This window comes from Hesperophylax consimilis, chromosome 1, assembly GCF_061612785.1.
Source record: "Hesperophylax consimilis isolate HC1 chromosome 1, BYU_Hcon_1.0, whole genome shotgun sequence".
NCBI classification, from domain to species: domain Eukaryota; kingdom Metazoa; phylum Arthropoda; class Insecta; order Trichoptera; family Limnephilidae; genus Hesperophylax; species Hesperophylax consimilis.
In genome coordinates, this window is record NC_142836.1 from 35,417,854 (window position 1) to 35,442,373 (window position 24,520).

The following is a 24,520-nucleotide window of genomic DNA, read 5'->3' on the forward strand; positions in this document are numbered from 1 at the left end:
TTTAATTTCATTGGATACATTTTTCAAATAATTGTTTATATGAACTCATTTGTAATTTTTATTGATTAAATTTTCCTAAATTCACGTTATGAATTTAGGAAAATTCATTAATGATTAATAAAAAATAAAAAAAAAACAAGATTTAATATTTAAAAAAAAAAAAACTACATATATTTTTTTTACATATCCTCCAAAGTTATATTATGCTCTTCCTAATATGCGTTTATTGTTGTTGCATTTTATTAAGTAACCATTTCATACAAGATTGCCAGCTCGGTCTTTGAAAAATTTACAACTAGTACTGTACCTACCTTCTATTATTTCGTACCTAATAAGTACATTTTTATTTTTATATCTTATTTTTTCTAAGTATAATAACTATTATATTATTGAAGTTATATTTTTTAGTTTGTAATTAAATTTTTTATTTTCTTAATTATATTGTGTTATCAAATTTATCATCTAGTTTTATAACTATTTGTTAATTTTTAGCTTCATCAACTAGTGAATTTTTACAACCTATAAACCATAATGACTCTCAACACTCCCCAACTCAAACACGAGAAATAATTTCTCAATTGAGTTGGGCAGTTTTCGTTAAAAAATTCTATTTTTTTCGCAATCAGCCTCGAAATATCTACATTTATAAATTATTGTAATGTGTTTGTATATTCAATAAAAATAAAAATAAAAATAAAAATAAACTATGCCTACTATGCCCCGTGCTCGAGCCCCTCCAAAACGCTTCAGTGGCAGAGCTCCAGCTGTGCAGTTGTCGCCTAGGGAAAGTCTATATCAGTGTTAGACTGGTCTAAAAACGAGTTGGAAATAAGGTTTGAACAGCCTGGAATGAATCGCCTCGCCCAGCTCAAATCTGTTCTACTTAACCGTTCAAAGGAATTATCAGCAAGCGACATCCAGGCCGAATTAGGCGTTCACGCAACAGATTTTGATATTGACTCACCAGCACTGCAAATGAAGATAGCTAAGAAAGCAATACCTCACGTGAAGACTGTCCGAGAGTACGCAAGAGAACTGGCTAATCTACCTGAAGTTTCAAGACCAATGATTAATGAAGTAGAAAAGTTAGTAGTCTTGCTCCTCACCGTGCCAGCTACGTCTACGTAGAGTGCCCTCCGACGCATCGGAACATTCCTCCGACTACCAATGAAGCAGAGAAAACTTACTTATCTAGCAATACCTACTGCACGTGCATGCTTCAAAGACGGCTGAGAGACGCAACGTTTTTGGTATCGTTCAATGAATGCAATAAATCAATATTAAAAAAAGGTTTTATTCACTGAACCTGTTATTTGTTTGACCTAGTCATCTCCGTTTTGTCTTATTTATAACTAGTTGATTGACTGGAGAGGAGACTGAAGGAAGAGGGTGACTAAAAAAGTTTGCCCCCCCCCCCCCCGTCATAGAGTACTTCCGCGGTCGCTGTCTATCTCCCTCCTCTCCTCAAAAAGACCTTCCACACAGCATCCTCAAATATGACATGGGCCCCGAAGGAAATTATTTTCCTTAAATTAAGCCTTCTCTGTGGAGATCAAGGAAAAAAAACTTTGGGGATACTGTGTGGAAGCTTATCATGTGACAAATGTGACGTTAGTTCCTAGGATGTTTTTAAATTAGCCATATAAACATAGTAATGAAATGCAAGAATACCCTTTCTCTTATAGACTTGCAAATTAAAAGCGATTATGCGTTGTATTGCGAAGTTGAATCACAGAATTAATTAATTAGGTAAAAGATGACACTTTTGTAACAAAACTAGACACAGTTGCAAGAAAACGTATCTCCACAAAATTTGCAAAACTCTTGGGAGTCCTTTCTTGTACCTAGTTATAAACCTCAGCCTTAAGTTTTAGCGGTAAGCCAAACAATCTCAACTTGACGCAAAATAACATATTTTGTTAATAATCTGAAGAATTCAAAAGCATTGCAGCAAAAAAAAACAAGGATATAATAAATAAATTAACTGAATTAATCTTAAGATAAGTAGTTTTCTACTACCTAATCAAATAAAGATCTTCTTGAACATTTATAACAAGTTCTAAGCTCACACCTACGCGAGTTGTTGTAAGTTTCTAAGCAAATGAACAGATGTCTCTATCTGAAGCATTAAAAAAATCAGACGTTTAACTATAAATTATTATTAAAAATATCGTATTTTTTAATCAATTTTTTAATAATTTGAATTAATATAAACGTTTGACATAATCTATGTATATATTGTGGGTAGGTTTTATTAGTTTTTTTGTATTAATTATTACTCTTTTGTCTATTCATGTTAATATTAATAATAATAATAATATTGCAATGATGTGTGATGAATGATGATTTGTGCAAAAACACCTCAAGGTTATACTAACATGACGAGGAACAGAAAATAGTGTAATTATTACCAGAAATTTCGTATAGATATTAACAATATTGAACTATAAGAGAGCAAAATGTTTTACTTTGGCCTCTTTTTACGCCAGACTAACATTTTATTTATAAATGTCCATATTATCAAATACCCTACAATATTAATAATATCCATTATCTGATATTTTCCATATATTCTGGTAGCCGTATGCTACAGTAGCGCCTCTAGCGGCCAGCGTTATAGATATTGCCAATATTTTACAGGAGTTGAATATACTCGTATTAATATTACAGTGTATTTGATATTATTATAATAATTGGTCATTACTAAATCCGCATTCAAATTCTATTCCATGATCAGCGTTGAATATCGACATATTAATACAAATAAAAAATAAATAAAAAATAAATAAATATCTGACGGCCTGCGTAAGTACGTAGTAAGAAGAAGTAAGACTCTCGACTAGTATTCCGAAGGTCGCGGGTTCAAATCCCAGCGTGCATAGAAAATTTTAATTAATTCATTTGTGATGTTTTACAATTAATTCATTTAAAATAATGTATAGTACCTACCTACATTTGCGGTACGTTTCAGAGTGGAAGATGCTCTCAGTATCGCCCTGATGAAAGATCACCATCCGGACTTGATTGAAATGGCTTTAACCGTGTTTTGTGACCAGATCCGAATAACCGGGTAGTTTGCCGCCTTCATCTTCCCCGTCTACTTCCCCTCCTCACTTTCAGCCTCACAACATACCTCAATGGGGGGTGTCACTGGCTCTTGACAGTTGGGAGCAGTTGTGACTCTTGTGCGGAATTTACATTATAAAAAACATGTATCTTTACAGCTGTGACACCCACAGTAGTAGATAATTTCAGTATCGCCCTGTATCGAGAATCGAAACGTTACTCTAAATGGCACTAGTCATGTTTGGTAACCATATCTGAATAGCTAGGTACATACTTCCCCACCTTCCACTTCTAATATTTTGGGGTTAAATTGGTTTATAGTCTCACTCATAAAATAAAGAATAACACAAGAAGTGCCTTGTAGGCATGTTTCGCGGTCCAAATATAAGGCCAATTTGGGCCTACATTTCCATACAAAACTTTGTTTCACCGTGATTAAGATATTCAAACGGGATGGCGATATAAAATTGGGGGTAAGTAAGTGTATGATATGCTAAATGGTCTAAAACCAAAAGTTTCAAGACAATGGTACATTTATTTACATTCAAACGCGTGAGTAAGGCATTTCTGGTTATCTTCTTTATTCTATGGTCTCACTGGATCCAAATGGTTGGCAGCAGTTGGGACTATTTGATATGATCAAAATTCGGAGAAAACAAGTTATTGTGGACTTTGTTCTTAACGGTGCAACAACATGTATTCATTTAATTCTCAGTAACACTGAACTAAACCTACTCGCAGCAAGATATTCTCGCACGACAGATGCTAAGTTTGCTGAATAAATTAAACAGTGCATTTAATCTCGTTAGGCCACCTCTAACAGGATAAATAATTTGTAAATTCTGGCAATCCCTATAAATAGTGGAGGACAAAACTGAAAGCTTCATAACAACTTAGGTTTTCATTTAAACAGTTTCAAGGTACAAGTGAAAATGAAATTATTGGTGAGTTCTTTTTTTCTCTTAAAAATATATTCAAACACCAACACGCATTATAAAAATAATCACATTTTTAAAACGCCTCATCAGTCAATTGTTTTAATATCTAGGTATTTTTAGCTGTCTTTGATTTATGCTGGAAGTGTGATTAAATGAAGTAGTAACTAAATAAAAATATAAAGGGAAAATGATTTGTTTTGAGGGTATTATATTTTTTTAAATGCTCATTAAGTGAGCAATAATAACATCCTAGCCAATGTGTAGTAGATAAGTGCGTCGTACACACTTTCGTATTTTGTTTTGAATAGGCTTTAAGGCGTCACAAGACTCTAATAACGGGGGTTTGTTCAGGACTCATGTTGTAATTAAATCAGACGAATTTGTAACCACGATATATATTTTATGTATACATAGTATGACATTCATCATAAGTAATTATAATAAAACCCACGGAAAGATCAGCTTTCTAGGCCTGCTTAGGCAAAGTCGACCATAGGTCCGTCAACTGCGGCGGGCCGCTCACCGAATATTTTTTTACACGACTTCGTTACTTATGTCGTTAAGATTCCCACTTTATTTTAAAGATTTGATAGGGAAAAGATATGCAGGTCTGTCCAATACGTTGGATCGCGCGACGCATATTTTTATGCATGGCTTTTTCATTTACGTCGTTAAGATTCTGACTTTATTTACGGCATTGTCCTGTATTCCTCTTTTAAAGCTAAAAAAAATAATTTAGACTTAAGCCACATTTTTAAAAGCTAGCTACTGTACGAATTATTAACATTCTTTAAAAATAGCACGTAATTGTACAATTGACTAAGTAATTTAGTGACTTTTAGTTTTTATTTTCACTAATAGTAGTGTTTTTTTTTTCTTTTTCTAATTTTTGCAAAATTTGATGGTGATTAAAAAACTCCATAGAAAACCAGAGGTCAAATGGTTCATTTACGGGTCATCAACATTTTATGATATATTTTGTTAAGTAATGAAATAGTTTTCCCTCTCCTAGTTGATTTTCGCCGCCATGGTTGCAGTGTGCGTAGGCCAGATCTACCATGAGCACACCAATCCCTCAAGGAGGCGGCTTGAAAGGAATACCATCCTAGTTGAAGTTTCCGAAGGCCAGATCTACCACGAGCACAATCATCCCAACAGGCAACGAATTGAGAGGAACATCAAACTCAGTGCTAACAAAGTCAATACCCCCGACCAGCCACTTTATGAGCTTTACAAATACAGGTAATAATATATCAACATCCATTTTTTAAATTTATTTATTTATATTGTACGCATTGGCTTATGGACGGCCTCTCACAAACATGTGATAAATATAATAATTTGGTGGAACATTGGCAGTATAATTTGTTAATAAAATTATAAAATATAACACATGCGAAATAATAATAAAATATCTATTTATTTATGAGGCATGTTATTGCAGCCTTCTTGTAACTAAATTCCATATAGTTGAACACATTTACTATTTCTGAAAAAGTGTTGCTAACTGCATGCAATCTAGGTACAAGTACGAGGTTACGAGTATCTAATTAGTACGTAAGGTGCGAGTATCTAAATTAATCGGTTCTAGTATTGTTGTCCTAATCGAGTATTTCTATTTGGAATGCAATTCGGGTAATTAAATCAGGGCTGTCCATAATACCGCAAAGAATTTAAAAAAATTAAAAATATTTTTTTTAAATTAAATAATTTTATTTGTTTCATCAAATGGTTGTAATTTATGGTTTTTATATGTAGACCGATTTTATAATTAATATTTCTTAGAAGTACATTTATACTTGCGGGCCTTCCTGGGTGTTTACTCATGCCCAGGCCCAAAGAATCAGTCTCGGTCCTCAGACATCGCTCTGTTAACAAAATAATTTCAGCAGTAAATTTGCTCTTGTAACTTGCGTTCTTTACCAATTGCGTGAATTCATTAATTGAAAAGACATAGTGATGGCCAAGTCACAATCATTTTGAAAATATTCAGACAAATTTAGTATTGAATCGGAATGTTGTGTTCACCTGTCCTTGGAGCTGGGAACACTGGAAAACGATGAATCTCTCACGCATTTTACTCCATTTTTACAATCAAAGTATTTTATTTTAACAAATTATTATAGGGTTTAATTATTATCCCGAAACACCTATACAAATAGAAAAAATCTCGAGATATAACAAATGCCGCCGACGGGAATTGAAGTCGTTGCCTTCTGATTTTCGGTCAGCTGTTCTAATCATGAAGCTACGTAGGCATCATGTATCATGTATTTTTGCAAGTTTAACATTTTTGGTAAAAAATCCTTTAGTTCCATTCAGTTACCATATTATTTACTTTATAATGCCTTTTAGGGGCTTTTACGTAGGAATGGTTTATAAGATCATATACAATAATGTTACTATTAAACAGATTTTTCAATATTTGATCTTAACTTCCCCAACTAAATCTTTTGTATTTATTTAGTGATAAATTGAAGATGTCCACTGAATAATCCACATTATTACCCTTCATTAGTATTAAAAGCAATTAGGAGAACATATCATAGTAGTTAGTCCCAGAAATCTGCACTGCCAAACAAATCCCGACTTGTAGTAATCTGGTATTGGTGGAAACACGCAGATACAAAGCACACATTCCTACCACTGTGCACCAAATACGTACCTAGTTAGTAAATACACATACCTACTATATTGTCCACCAAATACATAGTTCGCATAAGCACATAGGATTTGTCATATTTTTCGTTTGATATTTTTATACTTTAATAACATAAAAACTATAAAATTACTATACACGTCTCTGGTTAGAAGTCAGGTTGAATACAATGCAACCATTTGGTGTCCTCATTTCAACTCTTATTGTTTACAAATTGAAAAAATTCAAAATACATTTTTACGTTTTATTAATTTCAAAATTGGTATTCCTATTATTGAAATCAATTATGTCAATTTACGCAGTAAACTTAACTTATCGAAATTATCTGAAAGGCGAAAAATATTTGATCTCCTTTTATTATATAAAATTGTTCATTCAAGGTTAGACTGCCCTGACACTATAAACTTGCTATCTTTACATATACCTCCAAAATATACTAGACGGAATATTTTATTCTACAACAATAACTTCGCTACGAATTCTGTATTAGAAAGAATACATAGGTTGGGCAATGAACTAAGTGATGTCGCTGATATATTTAATTTAAACTTCAATACATTTAAAGCCAAATTAGTCCACCATTTTTTAAATGTAAATAATGTATGAGAAATAATTATATTTTATTTCGATTTTCTATTGTTTGTTTTATACTGTTGTTAAAAATGAAATTTGTAATTTTTATGTACTTAAAAGCCCAATAGGGCGTCAATAAATAAATAAATAAATAAAATATGCTTTATTTATATTTGTGCTATTTTTATTCACTTAAAATTAGCTATAAACCAGATAAACGTTGTTCTTGTCTGTGTGTTTACTCAAGTAAAGTATAAAAATTGATATTTAGAAGTATGTCTATTAATAATATAATTTTCTTAAAAACTCCTATAACTTTGAAGTGGTCGAAGAGTTTGCCTACCTGGGCTTCATCATAACGCAGGACAACGAAGACCCAGTAGAAGTAAGAAAGCGCATCACAGCCGCTAACAACACTTACTTCGCGTTGCTGCCAGTGTTCAAATCCCGAAACGTCCATAGGAAAACCAAAATAACCCTGTATAAAACAATTATTAGAACGGTCTTGGCCTATGGATGTGAGGCGGGAACACTGACAGCAAAGTCTGCGGAACGGCTGGACACCTTCGAAAGAAAGGTACTTCGAAGAATCTTAGGAGCGGTGCGAGAGGGAGAGGCATGGAGAATCCGCCACAATAAGGAGCTATATGACATCTACCAAGCTCCCAGACTCTCTACTCATTTACGGCTCCAAAGACTAAGATGGGCCGGACATGTGCACCGAATGCCAAGCACACGTGTACCAAAGAAGGTTCTAACAGGACACCCGGGAGGCAAACGAAAGGCGGGCAGACCTAGGCTGAGATGGGAGGACGATGTCAGGAAAGATGCCAGAGGACTACTCCATGTTGCAGATTGGAAGACGACGGCCGAGGACAGAGGGCGGTGGAGGCTCATGTTAAAGGAGGCCAAGGCTCGAAATGGGCTGTAGCGCCATTGAAGAAGAAGAATATAATTTTCAATTTTATATTTTGCTTTGAGATATTTACTTAAAAACTGCCCAAAAATTTATTTTCTAAATCATTTTAAATTAATTTTTAAATTAATACATGTTTAGTTCAACAGTCTCATATTTAGACATTCAAAAGGAATGGAACGAAGAGTGAAATTTTACATAGCAAAATTACATTTAATCTTTTCAGGAGGATGCCATTTCCATAACTCCCCTTGTCCCCCACTCCATCCAGGGGTACAAAATAGCTGTTGAATTCAAGAGACTGGAGAGATCATCGCCACCTCTATGATGCCTGTTACAATTCCTGATCTTCGGACACACCCATATCATACTATACATGGTGTCCAGAAATTCGTAGTACAAGCGGGAAACTGGGGAATTTTTACTGTTGTTTTCGGCAACTAAAGGGTTAAAAAGTCTGTATGCCGGTTCTACGCTTCAACGTAATCTAAAAAACATCACACAGCTTATATTAACCCCCAGGCGATATTTTTTCAAACTTGACCTACAATTTACTCGAAAACGAAATCTCACATTAATAAAAAGTGTTCCACATAAACGACATCGATTTATACTCACGTGTTTCCCAGTTGTACTACGAGTTTCCGTACATTTTATTACTGATTTCCTATACCTTTGATAATAAAATATATATATATTTTTAATATTATGTTTTTATTTCGTAAAACTTGTATAAATAATTTAGAATCTCAAAATAATTATAATTTAATATTATGTATTTTGATATATCTGCTAAAAAACGTGCGATTAAAATTCTGAAAAACTTACACGCCATAGAGAAAAAAAATATCAAAGACCTCAACCCCTTTGTCGTATTGTAAAATATTAATCGTGATTATTTTTTGTAATAAATTCTAAACCCACACCTGCGTGAGATGTTCTAAGTTTATCATGAAATAAACAGATGGCTCTATCACGGATAATTCCATAATTAACATGCTGACATTTATATTATACTTACCTATCTACTTCAACAAAAATAACATTTCGCTTAGAAATGCTTAAAAAATTTCGGGAGCTTTGTCAATGATAAGAACAATTATGAAGGTAGACATAATCGATGAAAAGTGATTAAACTTTATTTATTTAAATTCAGCATAATCTTAACGCCAGGAATGTTCACTATTAGGCATTGCGATTTCAAGGAAGGAGTGTTAAAGTGTAATGTGTCAATGCAATTTCGTGGGAGGGGCAAAACATTTTCAACCTTTTCCAAGAATCTACTTAAATATATACAGACTGTAGAATTCTCAATGGACGAATTGTGAAAGAAACGAAGTCACGGGTGACTGAGATGTAATATTTTTAGACTTGCCATAAGTAAAGGGTTGAGATATTTTTTTTAGTGTAACCTAATATTTTTTTGGATAATTCACATATTTTTAAAAAAAATTTTACGTTATCTTTTATTTTTTTCGATGAGTAAAAATTAATATTGAACTCTCTTTTCTTCTTTCAAAATAATTTTATTAAAAATGATAAGTTTTCATCTTAGTAAAGAAATTTTGTACAAATTGAGATTAACATAAAAATATATACATTTCTGAAAGTGTTGATGGTATTGTAGAGTGGCTTGACATTCACTTACAGCTGTACACTGGAAAAAGAAAAGAAGTTTTTAGTAAAAACATAAATGAATATAATAGATTATATTCAACACTGTTAAAATATATAATCACATTAAAATAGTATGACCGATAAGCAATATTTATTTGCCTGAAACATAAATATAAATTGAAAAAAACTTCAGAAAAAAAATAAATGCCGCCGACGAGAATTGAAACCGCAGCCGATTGCCGATCAGGTGTACTAAGCCACTGTGCTACGTCGGCTTATTTTTAACCGCCAAATAATTCAATAAATACTAAAAGTTTGTTCAACAATTATTGCTTACTAGCAGTTAAAAACCCGCTCCGCGGGTTTTTTTCTGCTAGGCCCTGCGGGCGGCACTTGGTTGGGTTTCGCCCATTTTAAGTGATATTAACAACAGTTACATTTAATAGATAGATATTAGGACATTCACATAGAGAGGGTGAGTATATATATATTGTTAAAACGCGGAACAGGAAGGAGTTAATTAATAATAACATGCTAAATTTACGAATAATAAGAATGACAGTTGTTTGAATAAATGAAATTTTACGTATTTGTGATGGATTATTTCAAATGAAACACTATTATTGACTACATGTCTACAACTGATATTAACTGTAATCTTAGGTACCTAATATAATTAGCTCATAGGAGACTTGCAGTGCTTAAATATGTGTTACAACCGTCAATGTCTATAAGTTGAATCAATATCGTTTAGTTTGTAACCATTAAAGATAGTTATAACAAAGTTGACTTAAATAATAGATTATTACATATTTATTAATTGTACCAGTGTTTATGAATAAAAGGAGGGGAATTGTGCGATGAGATTAGCAGTCGGTTTAATTAAAAGGTGTTAATTTTACTCCAACTGGTGGTAATTCTTTACCTACAACTGTTACTGTATCTAATAAAGTTTAAAGTTAGATTATATATACAACATCATCAGGAGAGTAAAAATTTATATATAAAGGTAGATTATTACAACATAGCGCCCCTGAGGTGATATCTCACAAAAGCGGCGCTATGCAAATTGTCCAATAAATGAATAAATATAATGTTTACATTTTATTGTGTATACACCGAAGTCAAAAATTAAATATAGATTGCAATTGGGAAAGAAGAAGTGGAAGGAAGGGGGGAGGGGTAACAGTAGGCTGGGTTTATAATAATTAGGAATTACAATATCGTTAGACGGGAAAGACCAGTTGAGTGGGAAAATATTTAAAAGAGAGTTTATAAAAAAATTCTTGTTAATTATATCTGCTTTTATATTAACATGTTTCCTCATTTCTAAAATTTCAAAATTATTTATAGTGAAGTATTTTAAGACCTGAAAAAAACAAATAGCATATAACCATAAAACAATATTTTCATAAGACAAATAGCATTTAATAACGGTTATTCTAATAAATTGATAGTTGAAATACTAAATAAAAAAATTAAACATATTCTCTTCAAACGGTCTTTGAAATAGTGAATCTGAGTTTGCAAATCATCTTTTGAATAATGATCACACTTTCGATAAAAAAAAATCAGGTCTTAAAATACTTCACTTAAGATATAAAACAACGCAAATAAATAATTTTGTAATTTTAGAAATTAGAAAACATGTCAATATAAAATCAGTTATAATTAATAAACAAAAAATATATAAATAATAATGAAAAATGCCATTACAAAGTGATAAGCTTTCAGAAGAAATCTTCTTATTAAACGCTTGTTAATCGTAAGTAGTCAAATATTGTGAGCTGCATATTTAAATATTCGCGCCATTCATTTGGTTCGTTTTTAAACCGCCAGAGGTGTGCTCTCTGTCGGCCATCTATAGCCGTGCGTATCGGCCATTGAAGAAACGCGTGATTTTTTTTATAAACGTCAAGCATAATCACGTAACTGTGGATAATTTTCATTGTAATGTAATTAATCCAATGGATTATGAACTTTCTAAAACATATTTTCTTCGATATTATCCAAAAATTATATGAGCAGAAACGTTGCTTTTGAAGAAATCTCGTATTATTATGAGGCGATCCTATTTTAGTATGAAATCGTGTCTTAATTTTCAAGTTAGCGGAATTTAACCGAAACAGACAATTTAAATTTGACCAATCAGAGGGCCTACACCGTCCAGACGCTGGAGTATTAATAATATCAGATTATTTTTTACGCCAGAAAACAACCATCTTAATTTTTGTAGGAAAGGCATTGTCAAATAATAAATTTCCTACTAGGTTACGTCTAGATATATTATATTTCATTTAATGGTGAAATATCCATTTTATAGTAGCTTATATTTACAAGTATACGATTTTATGCAAACTATTCTAAGCAATAATTATTAGTCTGAAACACAAATATATATATAAGATTATAATATACAAGGTAATGATCCGGAGGCAAATATTTTTCACTTCACAAATCTGTATTTTTGCGCCTTTTTTTATTTTTGAAAAAAATTACGACAATGGCGCATTTTTATTTTATTTTTACGTTGACGAATACATTTTATAAACCGTTTGTTAAATGTGGAATTTTTGATTTACTGCCAAGACGTAAAGTTCATTTTTGTACGTTTCCTATGTCACAATGGCATTGTAGCCAGTTGGAATCGTTTAGGAATGTGCGGTTTTAGATCGTTTTTTAAATCAATAATTATTAAATAATAAAAAAATTAACTTTATGTTTTCCGCTCATTTTTAACGTTATTCGTAATTTTCACAAAATTACGAATAACCCCATTATAAGATGATTTTTCACGGGTCTGCGCTAGTACTTACCTTGTTAACTTCGAATCAAATTTGAAAAAAATTGGTCAGCTTACAAGCAAAAGTACAAATGCGAGATTAAAAAAATGTTAGTAACTTACGATGGGCGGTATCCGTTCTCATCGGCGGTGTACTTGACGTTAACGGTCTTTCCGTCGGGAGATGTGTAGGAGTAAGTTCCTTCAATGACCACGGGCTTCTCCACTCCAACAGCCTTGGGGGTCCCTAGGGCGCGGGCTGAGATTCCGTTGGCAGTGTTGTAGCTGAAAGGAGAAATTAAGAATCTTAATAATAATAACTTGACAGTTAAAGATCTGTGTTATTTCACTTCATTTCGTCATTTCTACAAGCTGGAGGAAAACCACGTGATCATAGTTTTGGCACTATGGTAAACTACAACATCAGTCGAAAAAAATGAGCGTGGTGGGTAAATTATGACACATTTGTTAAAGTATCTGTAAAACTAAATGGTGTAAAGAAATATTCAATTTCGGAAACAAGCCCGAATTTTAGATTACCCGATGTGGGATTTGTAGTTTTTTTTACGCAGGCAGCAATCTACGCGCCATTTCAAAAAGGACTAGTAATTCGTAAGCATATTTGATTTTCGATTACTGAGGATATTACAATACGAGTTGCCTGTATACTTTCAGATTCATTTATTAACAAATCACAAAAAGGTCCCGCGCTTCTCACAACTTGGTTTTGTTCCCCTTTCCCTGATTAGCTGTTCTAACAATTTGAATGTTTATGCTTTGCATCAGCCTTACATTTGACAGGCTTTACTACCAGGTTTTGCTGAGATTGAGATAGAAAACTATGGATCCAAATATACTCTTGTCTATTTTTAAAAATAAAAATTTACATTTCAAATCTCTTGAGCTCATAAACGAAACAAGGTAGGCAGATCGAAATAATACGGTTAATCGAGAAATTCAAGACATTAAAATCTGGTTTATTTTCATAAAGCCAGGACTCACACTTCTAAAGTACTTATTAATTTGGAAAATGTAACAGGTTTCTGGTTCATATTTATATAGAATTTTGATAGTGACTACACAGGAAATAAATTCTCTCAGGGCCAATATCACCTTACTGTGATGAGGGTATTTTTTTAAATATGCATTGAATGGTAATCGGGAAAAAATGAACGGTTATCAATCATAAAAATAATTGGTTTGGTGAGGTTAAGTTAATTGAGTTAATGTTATGTTAGGTTATTATTATAATTAGCTTTAATGTCTTACGCGTATTGGAAGTTGCCTTCAGGGTCCAGATTCTGCTCCTGGTTGGTGATGGCGGCGGTCTTCTCCTCTACACCCCTGCGCTGGTGGTGGTGCACATGCTCGGCATCAGAGAGGGCAACAACTGCTCCCACGAGGACGAAGAATACCTGGAATTACAACATTCATCATGATGAGAAGCCTAGAACACCATTATTGTTCATTATGATTACCGTCGGTGCCTCAAACCTAGGAGATTCTTGGTCGCCCCCTCAAAATGCCTCTACTCCTGTAGGTCTTCTGCCTCTTTTCAGTTTATTTAATCGTTTCGTAGAATTTTTTTTATTTTTTTTTTTTTATTTTTTTTTTATTAACGACAATTATAATTACAAAGTTAAGTATATTATTCGCAGTCCTCCTCACTAGGTATTCCTGTTCCGAGGCGGACTGTAGGTTTTTGTATAGGTGTAGATCGTGATTTCCTTGTTAATTTCTACAAAAAAAATTTAAAAAATTGTCTTCACATTTGTTCAGTTCATAATTTTATTGATTTCCTCATCTTCATGTTTACTTAGCCATAATTTGATGTTGTTTTTAAATTTTTGTGTCTCCGTTGTGTTTTTGAGTTCAATTGGCAGGGCATTATATAGTTTTGTAGCATGGAAATGATGATTTTTCTGGCCAAAAGACGTATTTAATTTTGGGATGTTCAATAGTTTTGAGGATTTCTTCCTTGTAATATAGTTGTGTTGGTCAGCAGGGTACTCATATTTTTCTGTAAATTTGATTAGAGCATTTTTTGAGTATAGTTTTATTATAGTGAACACTTTAAAAATTTTAAAAATGTCTTTTGATGGAGTTCTTATGGGTACTTTAAGGATTATTTTTATTATTGCTTTTTGAGTTTTAATAAGCTGCTTCATGTGGATGTTTGAGGCAGATCCCCATCCAATAATCCCATATTCTATGCGTGATTAACAGAGAGCATAGTATACCTTATATAAATCATTTATACTTAGTACATTGCGTATATTTCTAAAGTAGTATATTCGAACAATGAATCAAATTTCATAGTTAATTTTCAAGGTCTGTGAAAGTATTTTTCTGTGTTAATACTGCACAATAGTCCCTACTACTTCTGCGTTATTTCACTTCACTAACCTAACTTAACCTAACCCAACCCAACCGTCTAGAGCTAGTGAGACTATGGCATCCCCAATTATGGTATGGTGTGAGGCTGAAGGTAGCAGAGTAAGAAAGGTTGGGGAAGAGTTGTCACCAAACCTGGCTAAAACCATTTCAAGCAATGTTTTAATTCTTAATGGTGGTCTTACACCAGAGTTATACTGGCAGTATCTTCCACTCTGGAACGTACCGCAAATATAGGTAGATCTATATATTTTTTATATGAATCAATTGTGAAATAACACAAATTAGTCAAATAAAAGTTTCCTAATAATAATCCCAAGTAATTTTTATTTTACATAATTTATTATTGTGAATTCATCATTAGCATCCAGAACTACGTAACGAGTGACGGTTACATCAATAAAATTGCAGTTCTATCGAAATAAACTGCATAATTATCGGATGGACAAATATAATTAACAATTATTATGGACAGTGGAAAAACAACATGTTAAGAAAATTGTGCTTTGAATCACACGATTATTGAAATTCGAAATTATGAAATTAAATGTTGTTATATTAATACTAGTGTGGGATTTACACGATTACTAGGTACATTTAAACCGGGTGAAAAACGTAATAGTCACATGTGACGCCAGAAAAACGTGATGGTCACACGTAACGCCAGAAAATGTGATGGTTACATGTAACGCCGGAAAAACGTGACTGTCACATGTAACTCCAGAAAAACGTGATGGTCACATGTAGCTCCAGAAAAAAATAATGGTCACATGTCACTCCAGAAAAACGTGATGGTCACACGTAACGCCAGAAAAACGTGATTGTCACATTTAACTCCAGAAAAACGTGATGACAACTAGTTAAACGACTAAAGTACTAGTTTAATGGTAAAGAGGTAGTCACAAATCACTTTTATGGTTCGAATTAGTTTGACCATCAGTAGTGAATGCAATCCAAGTATTCAAACGTTTAATTTATTATACACTTCACCTTTTTAACATTCTTCAATTTTCACAAGTTGTAATTCAGTGCTTCGTTGTAGGGATTTATTTATATAAAAAAAAAAAATAATAATAATAATTTAGAAATATTGTGAATGGTTTTTGTATTTAAATATTATTTATTTGAAATAAAGATTATTCAAATAATTCTTAAATTTCTATTTAAAAAAAATCGATTGACATTAAATCAGATTTCATTAAAAATTAAATTAAATTGTACGAGAATTTGGTTGTCATTACTATTTACAACATAACTTATTACTCAATTACACATTCCTTTAATTCCCATAAATAAAAAACTTCAAACCAGTTGATACATACCGTGCAATACAGATGATAATGCACATAAGCAATAGTAAATACCACGATTTACCATTTGAATAGTTGAATTAAGTACAAACTACAAATAAATTGAACATTTCAGAACCATCCCATGGTAATGGTTTGCAATAATCCTCGCCAATGACAACACGGAATTATGAAAATCACCCGTTGAATATATTTCAAATAAAATATTCCGATTAAAATTTTTGCAATATAAAATAACTTATAATAAATCCTGTATGAGATTACGACAAATGATTTTGCACCAATCAAAATGCGTTGTTTTTAATTTTTCATACATTAAATAATTTTATCAATCAATTTATAAATACGTTCTGCTGTGCAATTATCACTACGAGTGACAGATGTTTCCCCTTGTGAAGGCATTATTGAATAAATCAAAAATTTTAATAAAATAGGGTACAACAAATTAAACTCGATAAAAATAAAAATAAATGCATTACTTTATACACCCTTCGATAAAAAATGTTAAATTATTTTTTTATATATATTTTTATGATTCAGAGACCAATATTTGTACACTCGAGCTTACATTTTTACAACATGAGGTTTGTCCAAAGTTTCTTACAAAAGTATGATTATTCTAGTTTTCACGAAATAGTTTAACATAGTATAATATATTTAAACACTACAATATCATGCGAGAGAATAACTGAATAGTGATTATTACCAGGAATTTCATGATGATACTGACTTGTTCACTTGTCTGTACTGAATGATACTAAATTATCTACTTTGGATCTTTTTATACCATACAAACTCAAAACGTTTTGTCTTTTTTATGACTTATTCTCAAACAGGTTGTACAATATTTTAATAAGTTATTAATAACCAATTGCAAATCATCTGTAAATGAGCTTCTAACTGAACAAAAGACGTAAAAAATTTGGCCTCCGCGCATCAATATAAGATTGTTGTTGATATTCATAGTGAATGAGCAAATGCAATGTATGTACATATTATGCGTACAATACAGAGATTTACTATTAGCTAGATAAGCTCTTTAAAGAAAAGCTCTCTGTTAAATATTATACGAGTATTTTTTATGTGAAATCGCACGGTGTGCAGCCAGTTATGACTATGGCATCCCCAATTGGGGTATATTGTGAGGCCGAATGAAATGGAAAGGAGATGGAGGTTGTTAAGAGGAGGATGGGGAAGTACCTGGCTGTTCAGATCTGGTCACTAAACACCACCAAAGTCATTTCAAGCAACGTTTCAATTCTGAATGGTGGTCTTACACCAGTATGATACTGAGAGTATCTTCCATTATGGAACGTGCTGCAAATATAATATATATTTTTTAATTAGTAAAAAGGGATATAACATACATTAATCAAGTAAAATTTACCTGCGCACGCCAGGATTTGAACCCGCGACCTCCGGCTTGCTAGTCGAGAGTCTTACCCCTCGACCACGGAGGCCGATGATTAATGAAAAGATATTTATTTTGTTTCTCTTCGAAGTCTCTTAAAAACAATTATACACCAATGTATTACAGAGATTACAAATAATATTGTGTGAAACTACTTACAAGTACACAGCGAACATTTAGATTTCCGAGGACATGAGGTCTGACGGAGTGCAGAAATATTAGGGGCGTGGAAAGCATAGGGGCTGCAAAACTGTATAGTGTACATGCACCCAGAAACAAAGAATTAAAATAAATTAACCTATTCATTCATAATTAACGTAGATTTAGATATTCATAATTAACGTAGATTTAGAAGCTATGAAGTGCAGCGTCGTTTTCTTCTACGTTTTACACTCATCTCTGAGATTTTCAGTTGTGTAATCGTCTATTTTTGTCGCTATTCATAACGTGAGGAACGTCAACGTAAAACATCAAATAGGTTTACGATGGGGTAGATATTGCATCTTCTTTTAATATATAAAATAATTTTACTTACCTTCTAAACTTTTTAACAAAAGTCATAATTTTACGGTTAAGACCTATCTAATATCTCTAACACAAATGCCTGTGCTGTGCTTGTTTGGAAAGGTAGGCTGATAGGCACTGGTTTCACAGCATCGGAACACGAATCCAAGCAACATAATGAGCTTCACGATTAACATCTACAATAACATCATTAGGTACCTATCTATTAAATATTATGCCATAATGATTAAACCATCTGTTTTTTTAGAAATAACTTTAATTAACGCCGGCCAATGTCAACAATAGTTATTGAAATAAATAATACTTTCTAGGTGAATGTTTATAAAATTTAAATATTACCAAATCTGCGAAGTCAAAACTTCTTGGTGAAATATAGTGTTTGACAAAAATCAGAAGAATAACATTATAATCTTGGAAGAAAATTAATTTAACGTGATACAGTGCTCGTACTGACAAATATGTAGATAGTTATTTAAATCAGCGTAATGAAATACAAAATAAATCGTTTGGGAATTAAATTGAAATATGAAAATCGAATTGGCAAATATATGATAACATTTCATAACTTTTTCTGATTCCCAAACCTTTACTTCTAGCCCTTGACTCTAGGACATGTACATTGACAAAGTTAACTATGATACCGGAGGCGGATTCCCTTATATACAGGTATAATCCTTAGCGAAGAACCTGTTTCATTTTTTAATGCTATGCTCTTCTATTAATATATGTATGTTATGTAAATTACTGTTTAATGTGTCATTGTAACACAGAGACATTCTCTTATTGTAATTCTTACTTTTTTATTATTGATTAATTGATACGACTTATTTGTTTGCCGATCTTGAAATATTGTATAAGACGATGGAAACTCCAATTGTTGTACAATCCTTAATATCCTTATAATTATTTCTGGAAAAGTTTAGAAAGGGATATATGTTTAAGTTCATAAAATATTGATCTACTATTTAATTTATTATATAATTAATAAAGGATTGAAAAAAATATCAAAGGAAGTTTTCGTGTACCTTGCTATTCATATCGATGGGGTGTTTATTTTACTGTCTGTCAAAACTATCAGATCATAATAGAAACAAATTAAGTGGGTCTATATCTATCTTAAATATATCCATATAACTATCTTAAACTTAGAACAGATATTTCCTAGTGTGGCGAGAAACGAATTTATATGAGCAGGTATTATGTTTAAAAAATATTGAATAAACGTCCGAGCGCATATTTACAAAACCTATACTTTTTCAGTAGCGGCAGCGTTAAGTTTGTTGTGCAAAATCATGTACAAACCCTATATTATTTCAGTCGCCAGCTCTACGGTGACGACAGTAGTAATAGATTAGCTTTTTTTGTGCATAAACTTGGCTATTTATTTATTTTGTCATCTACAAATTGATATAATATTTTCTATTATTTGTTCGATAATTAAATTTGCAAATGATTCATGCGTTATATAGTTTGTTAATAATGAATAATGGTAATACAAATCTAGGTACACCTACTATTTCAGGAATAGTAACGGACTATAATAGACAGATTTTGTTTTATGCCAAATTATGTAAATGACTGAAACGTATAGGTTTTGTTAGTACGTGGTCCGGGCTGCTGGCAATGCATATAATTGAAGAAAAAATCTTATTCGTTTGTGAAGTAGACGGGAAAATGAACTAGCAGTACTAACACAAACACGGTACACAAGAAAATTAATCTCTTCAACAATCAAATTTCTGACCACTCGACCTCGGAGTCCAATGTTACATAAATTACCATGAAAATAACGTTGCGAATTACCAGTATCTCGTGACGGTTTGGCGTCCGCCGCTCTAGATGCAAGACGCCAAGACATTCTATTACATCAATAATTTATTAAATGGCTTGTGATTTATATTGCTCACTGTCAAAGAATATGTAAAACTTTATATAGTGAACGTCCTCATTTAGTCACCTTCACATTAAAGGGCTACTTCTTCTTTAAAGCTGGTGAGTTAGGTAGGTACTGTTGTTATAAGAGCTTCACAAGGTAGGCAGCAGGGCAAATAATCAATGACAATAGTCTACAAAAAAATAAATGGATATCGAGTTCCTTTGTGATCGACAATCGAACCAATAATTTCTCCTTGTATCTACATTACGTGGTTTTTGCTATTCCGTATTATTCCGTAATATCCTAATTTGATAAGTATTCAGAATTTTTCTAATGCAATTGTGAAAATATCGATTAAAATACCTCTATCTACTTCATTCATTATTTTTGAAAAAGATATTGTACTTTTGATAATTATTTTATTATCTGGCTTTAATACGCCAAAATAAAGTCGGAATCTTAACGACGCCGCGACGTAAGTGAAGAAGACATGCCCAAAAACATGCGACCCGCGGCTTTGGTGTATTGGACAGACGTACGGTTCAATTTACTCAAGCAAATCTTTAAAATAAAGTGGGTATCTTAACGACATAGGTCAAGAAGTCGTGTAAAAAACTATTTGGAGCGCGGTCCGGCGGAATGGACGAACCTACGGTCAATTTTGCTCTGGCAGGCCTAGATAATTGATATCTCCCTGGGTTTATCTTAATTATTTTTGATAAACGTATTACTAAAATCTCAGATGTTTCTAAATCAATACCTCGGGAAGTTACTAATTCATCGTCTAGAAAAATAGTGCTTACCGCTAATTTTATAGATGAAAAATATAAACAATAAATAACATTTTCAAACCGTTTTACATAAAATATGTTATTGGTAAGGTTGTGTTTTTATTAATCTTAAATACAAATTACTTACTTCCATAAGCATCGGTCTAAATATATATATATTCGTTACGAATTAATTAAAATGACTCGAGCTCGAACAAAACCCCGTTATTAGAGTATTGTGTCGCCTTAACTGCTGATAGGGTGATAGGAGCAAATCCATAAAAATATTGCTAATAGAATATTAGTCTATTCAGAATATATCGGAACACGTGTTGATGCAGGTATTCTTTTCCTAACATATATATAATGACAAAATGTTACAATATTACAATTTTTATGAAAACGTTTTCCGACATCCTAATAACGTATTCGTTTTACCGACAATTCGTTTTTTTACCGATAGTTTGTTAGGAAACCTGTCAATTCATTCGTGTAAGGTTTGCAGTCCCATTTTGTAACAGGAATACGAATTTCTCCATGCATAAATTTTCTGACATTTTTTTTTGTTACTTTATTTATTTTCATTTCTTGACATATATTATACATAATAATAGACAGTAAATAATAACATAATATATATTACCAAAATTGTATACACAAGAAATGAAAACCCACTAAGGCACTGCCTGAGTGTGGGTAGTATAAAACCATTACTATATTTCAAGTACCTAAGTATAATATATATAAGTAGAAAAAGTTTTTTTTTTTGTTTATAGTTATTATAAAATTAAAGAGAAAACATTATGTACAATAGTTTATAAAGTTTCAGCAAGTGAGTTGTAGGAAGGATCAATAAATTTATATAAAAAGCGTTTCAATATCTGCGTCATTCAGCCATAATTTTACCTCCTTAACATATTCTATTGTTTTATTTATCATTTGAGTTTGTAGTGGTAGAAGGTTAAATGTACGAGGACCAATGAAACTGCTATGTGTCTGCATTAATTTAGTATTTGTTTGGGGGGTGTAAAATATATTATTTGTTCTTTTGCTCATTCTGTTTTCATTTATTTTGAAATTATTTTTGTTTTTAAATAAATATTTCATTGTTTGTAATATAAATAATTTACGAATGCTAAATAATTTAGATTCTTTGTATAATAGGTCGGTCGAGAATGTTTTATTTTTGTTATATATGACTTTAATTATGTGTTTTTGAATTATTTGTAGGGGTTTAATAAATGTATCAGGTGCACCACCCCATCCTATTATGCCATAAGTGATTGCAGATTGCACCAGGGAGAAGTAGATCATTTTCAATTTTTCAGCGTTTGAAATTTCCTTGAGTCTATAAAATATGTAGGTAAGATATCTTAGTTTAAAAGTGGTTTGATTAATATGTGATTTCCAATTTAGATTAATATCTATTGATACTCCTAAATATTTTATATTTTTGACATTAGCGAGTTCGTTGCACAGGAAGCACATTTCTAATTTTAAGGTTCTAAGATTCTAATTTTAAGGTTGTCTTTTGGTTTGTTTTTTATGTTTTTGTAAAAAGGTAAGTAAAATATTTTGCTGTAGTTTAAGACAAGTTTGTTGTATTTTAACCATTTTGAAACAAGTGAAATACATTCAGTTGCTTTCGAAAAAGTTTCTGTCCAATTATTACCATCCACTATTATTGCCGTGTCATCGGCGCAAGAAACAATTTTACCAGGGATGACAAAATTACATAAATCATTTATATAAATTAAGAATAAAATCGGGCCAAGCACAGTTCCCTGCGGAACTCTGTTTTTTATCTGTGTCTCTGAACTATAATTATTCCCAATTTTTATTTTTTGTGTTCTGTCTTTAAGATAGTTTGATTGTAGTTTTAGTGTGTCTTTTTTGAAGCCCAGTCGAGTTATTTTTTTAATGAGTAAATTATGATTAACGGTGTCGAAAGCTTTTCTTAAATCTAGGAATATGGCAAGACATTTCTTTTTTTTATCGATAGATGTGTAAATATTTTTTGTCAATTCATATATGGCATCCTCAGTGCTTAGATCTTTACGAAAGCCGTATTGGTTTTTCGATAGAATTTTATATTTTTCTAAATGTTCAATGACTCTAGATTTGATGCATTTTTCGAATATTTTTGATATGTTTGAAACAAGGGATATTGGTCTGTATTGTCTAATTTATGCGTATCCCCAGATTTATGAATAGGTATTATAGTGGAGATTTTAAATTGTTCTGGAAAATGACCATCTTTGAGGCATATATTAAAAATATTTTGTAATGGAGTTAAGACATGTTGTTTTATTTTTTTAATGTATCACATGATAGTCCATCATTTCCCTTAGAGTTGGATGGTTTTAGGCTTTCAATATATTTTTTTATTTCATTAAATGTAATAGGAGAAAAATATTCAATAGAGTTAATTGAATCGTTATTAGAATCTAATTGAGGAGATGTCTCCATATAATCATCATTAACATTAATGCCGGAAGATTGAAGTACCTCGTCTACTATATTTGTAAAGAAGTTATTAAAACATTCTGCAATGGTCGATTTGTTAGTTATTATTTCATTATTTATTTTAACCTCATTTACAATATTTGAAGACATAATTTTTTTGTTGGCAATTTCATTTATAATATTCCAAGTTTTTTTAGTATTATTTTTAGCATTTTCAATTTGTTCACAATAGTATTTCTTTTTGCAGTTTCGTATCAGTCTATTTAGTAAGTTTCGGTACATTAGATATTTTGTTTTCAGATCAGGCATTGTTCTGATATTATTATTTTGGCAATCCATTTGATATTTTAACATTTCTCTATACAATTTATCCCTTTGTTTAATTGATATAATTAATCCAACTGTAATCCAAGGTTTAATTTTTTTATATTTTTTGTTAGTGACAACTATTTTACTTTCACTTTTTAGAATATAATCTCTAAGAGTATTATAGAAATTCTCTAATGCTAAATGTGGATTTTCTATTGATATTACATTTTCCCAGTTTTCTGACTGAAGTAAAGAGTTTAGAGTTTTATAATCAATGTCTACTTTTTCTAGAGTTACGGAATTTCGGTTTAAAGGTGTATTTTTGAAATGGTGTCCATAAAAGGTCGGGTAATGATCTGTGATATTAGTTTCGAGAATTGAAGAGATAATATTGGCTGCCTTGTGCGACTTGACAAATGTGTGGTCTAAACATGCAGAGTTACTTAAGGTTACTCTTGTTGGTGAGCTTATATATGACATATATCCAGAGCTTGATAAACAATTTAGATACTCATTTTGACAATTTAAATTTATATTGTTATCATTAATATTTATATTAATGTCACCTGTCAAAATGGAAAAAGTAAAATTGTTTCTGTCAAGATTTCTAACAAAAGATTTTAGTTCTTTTACAAATAAAAAATCATTTAATGATGGGGATCTGTAAATGGCTAGTACATGATATTTATAGTTGTTTTGAAAAAAGGTTAATTTTATTGCATTGGCTGACTTAAATTCAATACATTCAGTGGCAACATTTTTCAGAGTATTATGAAAGAAGACAGTGACTCCATCATGACCAGTATGCTTACAGGCAGAGGAAATTGTGGTATATTCTGATAAGTTATATGGAATAACATCTTTCATTTGTGTTTCAGTCAAAACAATTACGCTTGGAGAAAAATCTA

General features: G+C 31.7%; 1 protein-coding gene and 1 long non-coding RNA gene across 3 annotated transcripts; one reads left to right on the forward strand and one right to left on the reverse strand.

The window, feature by feature from the left end:
- The first annotated feature begins 3,765 nt into the window (after positions 1-3,765).
- LOC149426767 (uncharacterized) lies at positions 3,766-8,856 on the forward strand. 2 transcript variants are annotated; one of them, XR_016302394.1, is made up of 3 exons: positions 3,766-4,010; positions 5,002-5,246; positions 8,379-8,856. It is a non-coding gene; the product is annotated as an uncharacterized LOC149426767 (long non-coding RNA). The 2 variants fall into 2 exon arrangements; XR_016302393.1 differs by having other exon boundaries at positions 3,774-4,010; positions 5,017-5,246.
- Positions 8,857-9,657: 801 nt separating this feature from the next.
- On the reverse strand, positions 9,658-17,072 carry LOC149426768 (larval cuticle protein LCP-17-like). The gene is made up of 4 exons (XM_089633151.1): positions 16,962-17,072; positions 13,821-13,966; positions 12,675-12,836; positions 9,658-9,809 (listed from the first exon to the last, which is right to left on the reverse strand). The coding sequence occupies exons 1-4, from the start codon at positions 16,971-16,973 to the stop codon at positions 9,797-9,799; spliced, it is 333 nt and encodes a 110-aa protein (XP_089489277.1). The 5' UTR covers positions 16,974-17,072; the 3' UTR covers positions 9,658-9,796.
- Positions 17,073-24,520: the final 7,448 nt, after the last annotated feature.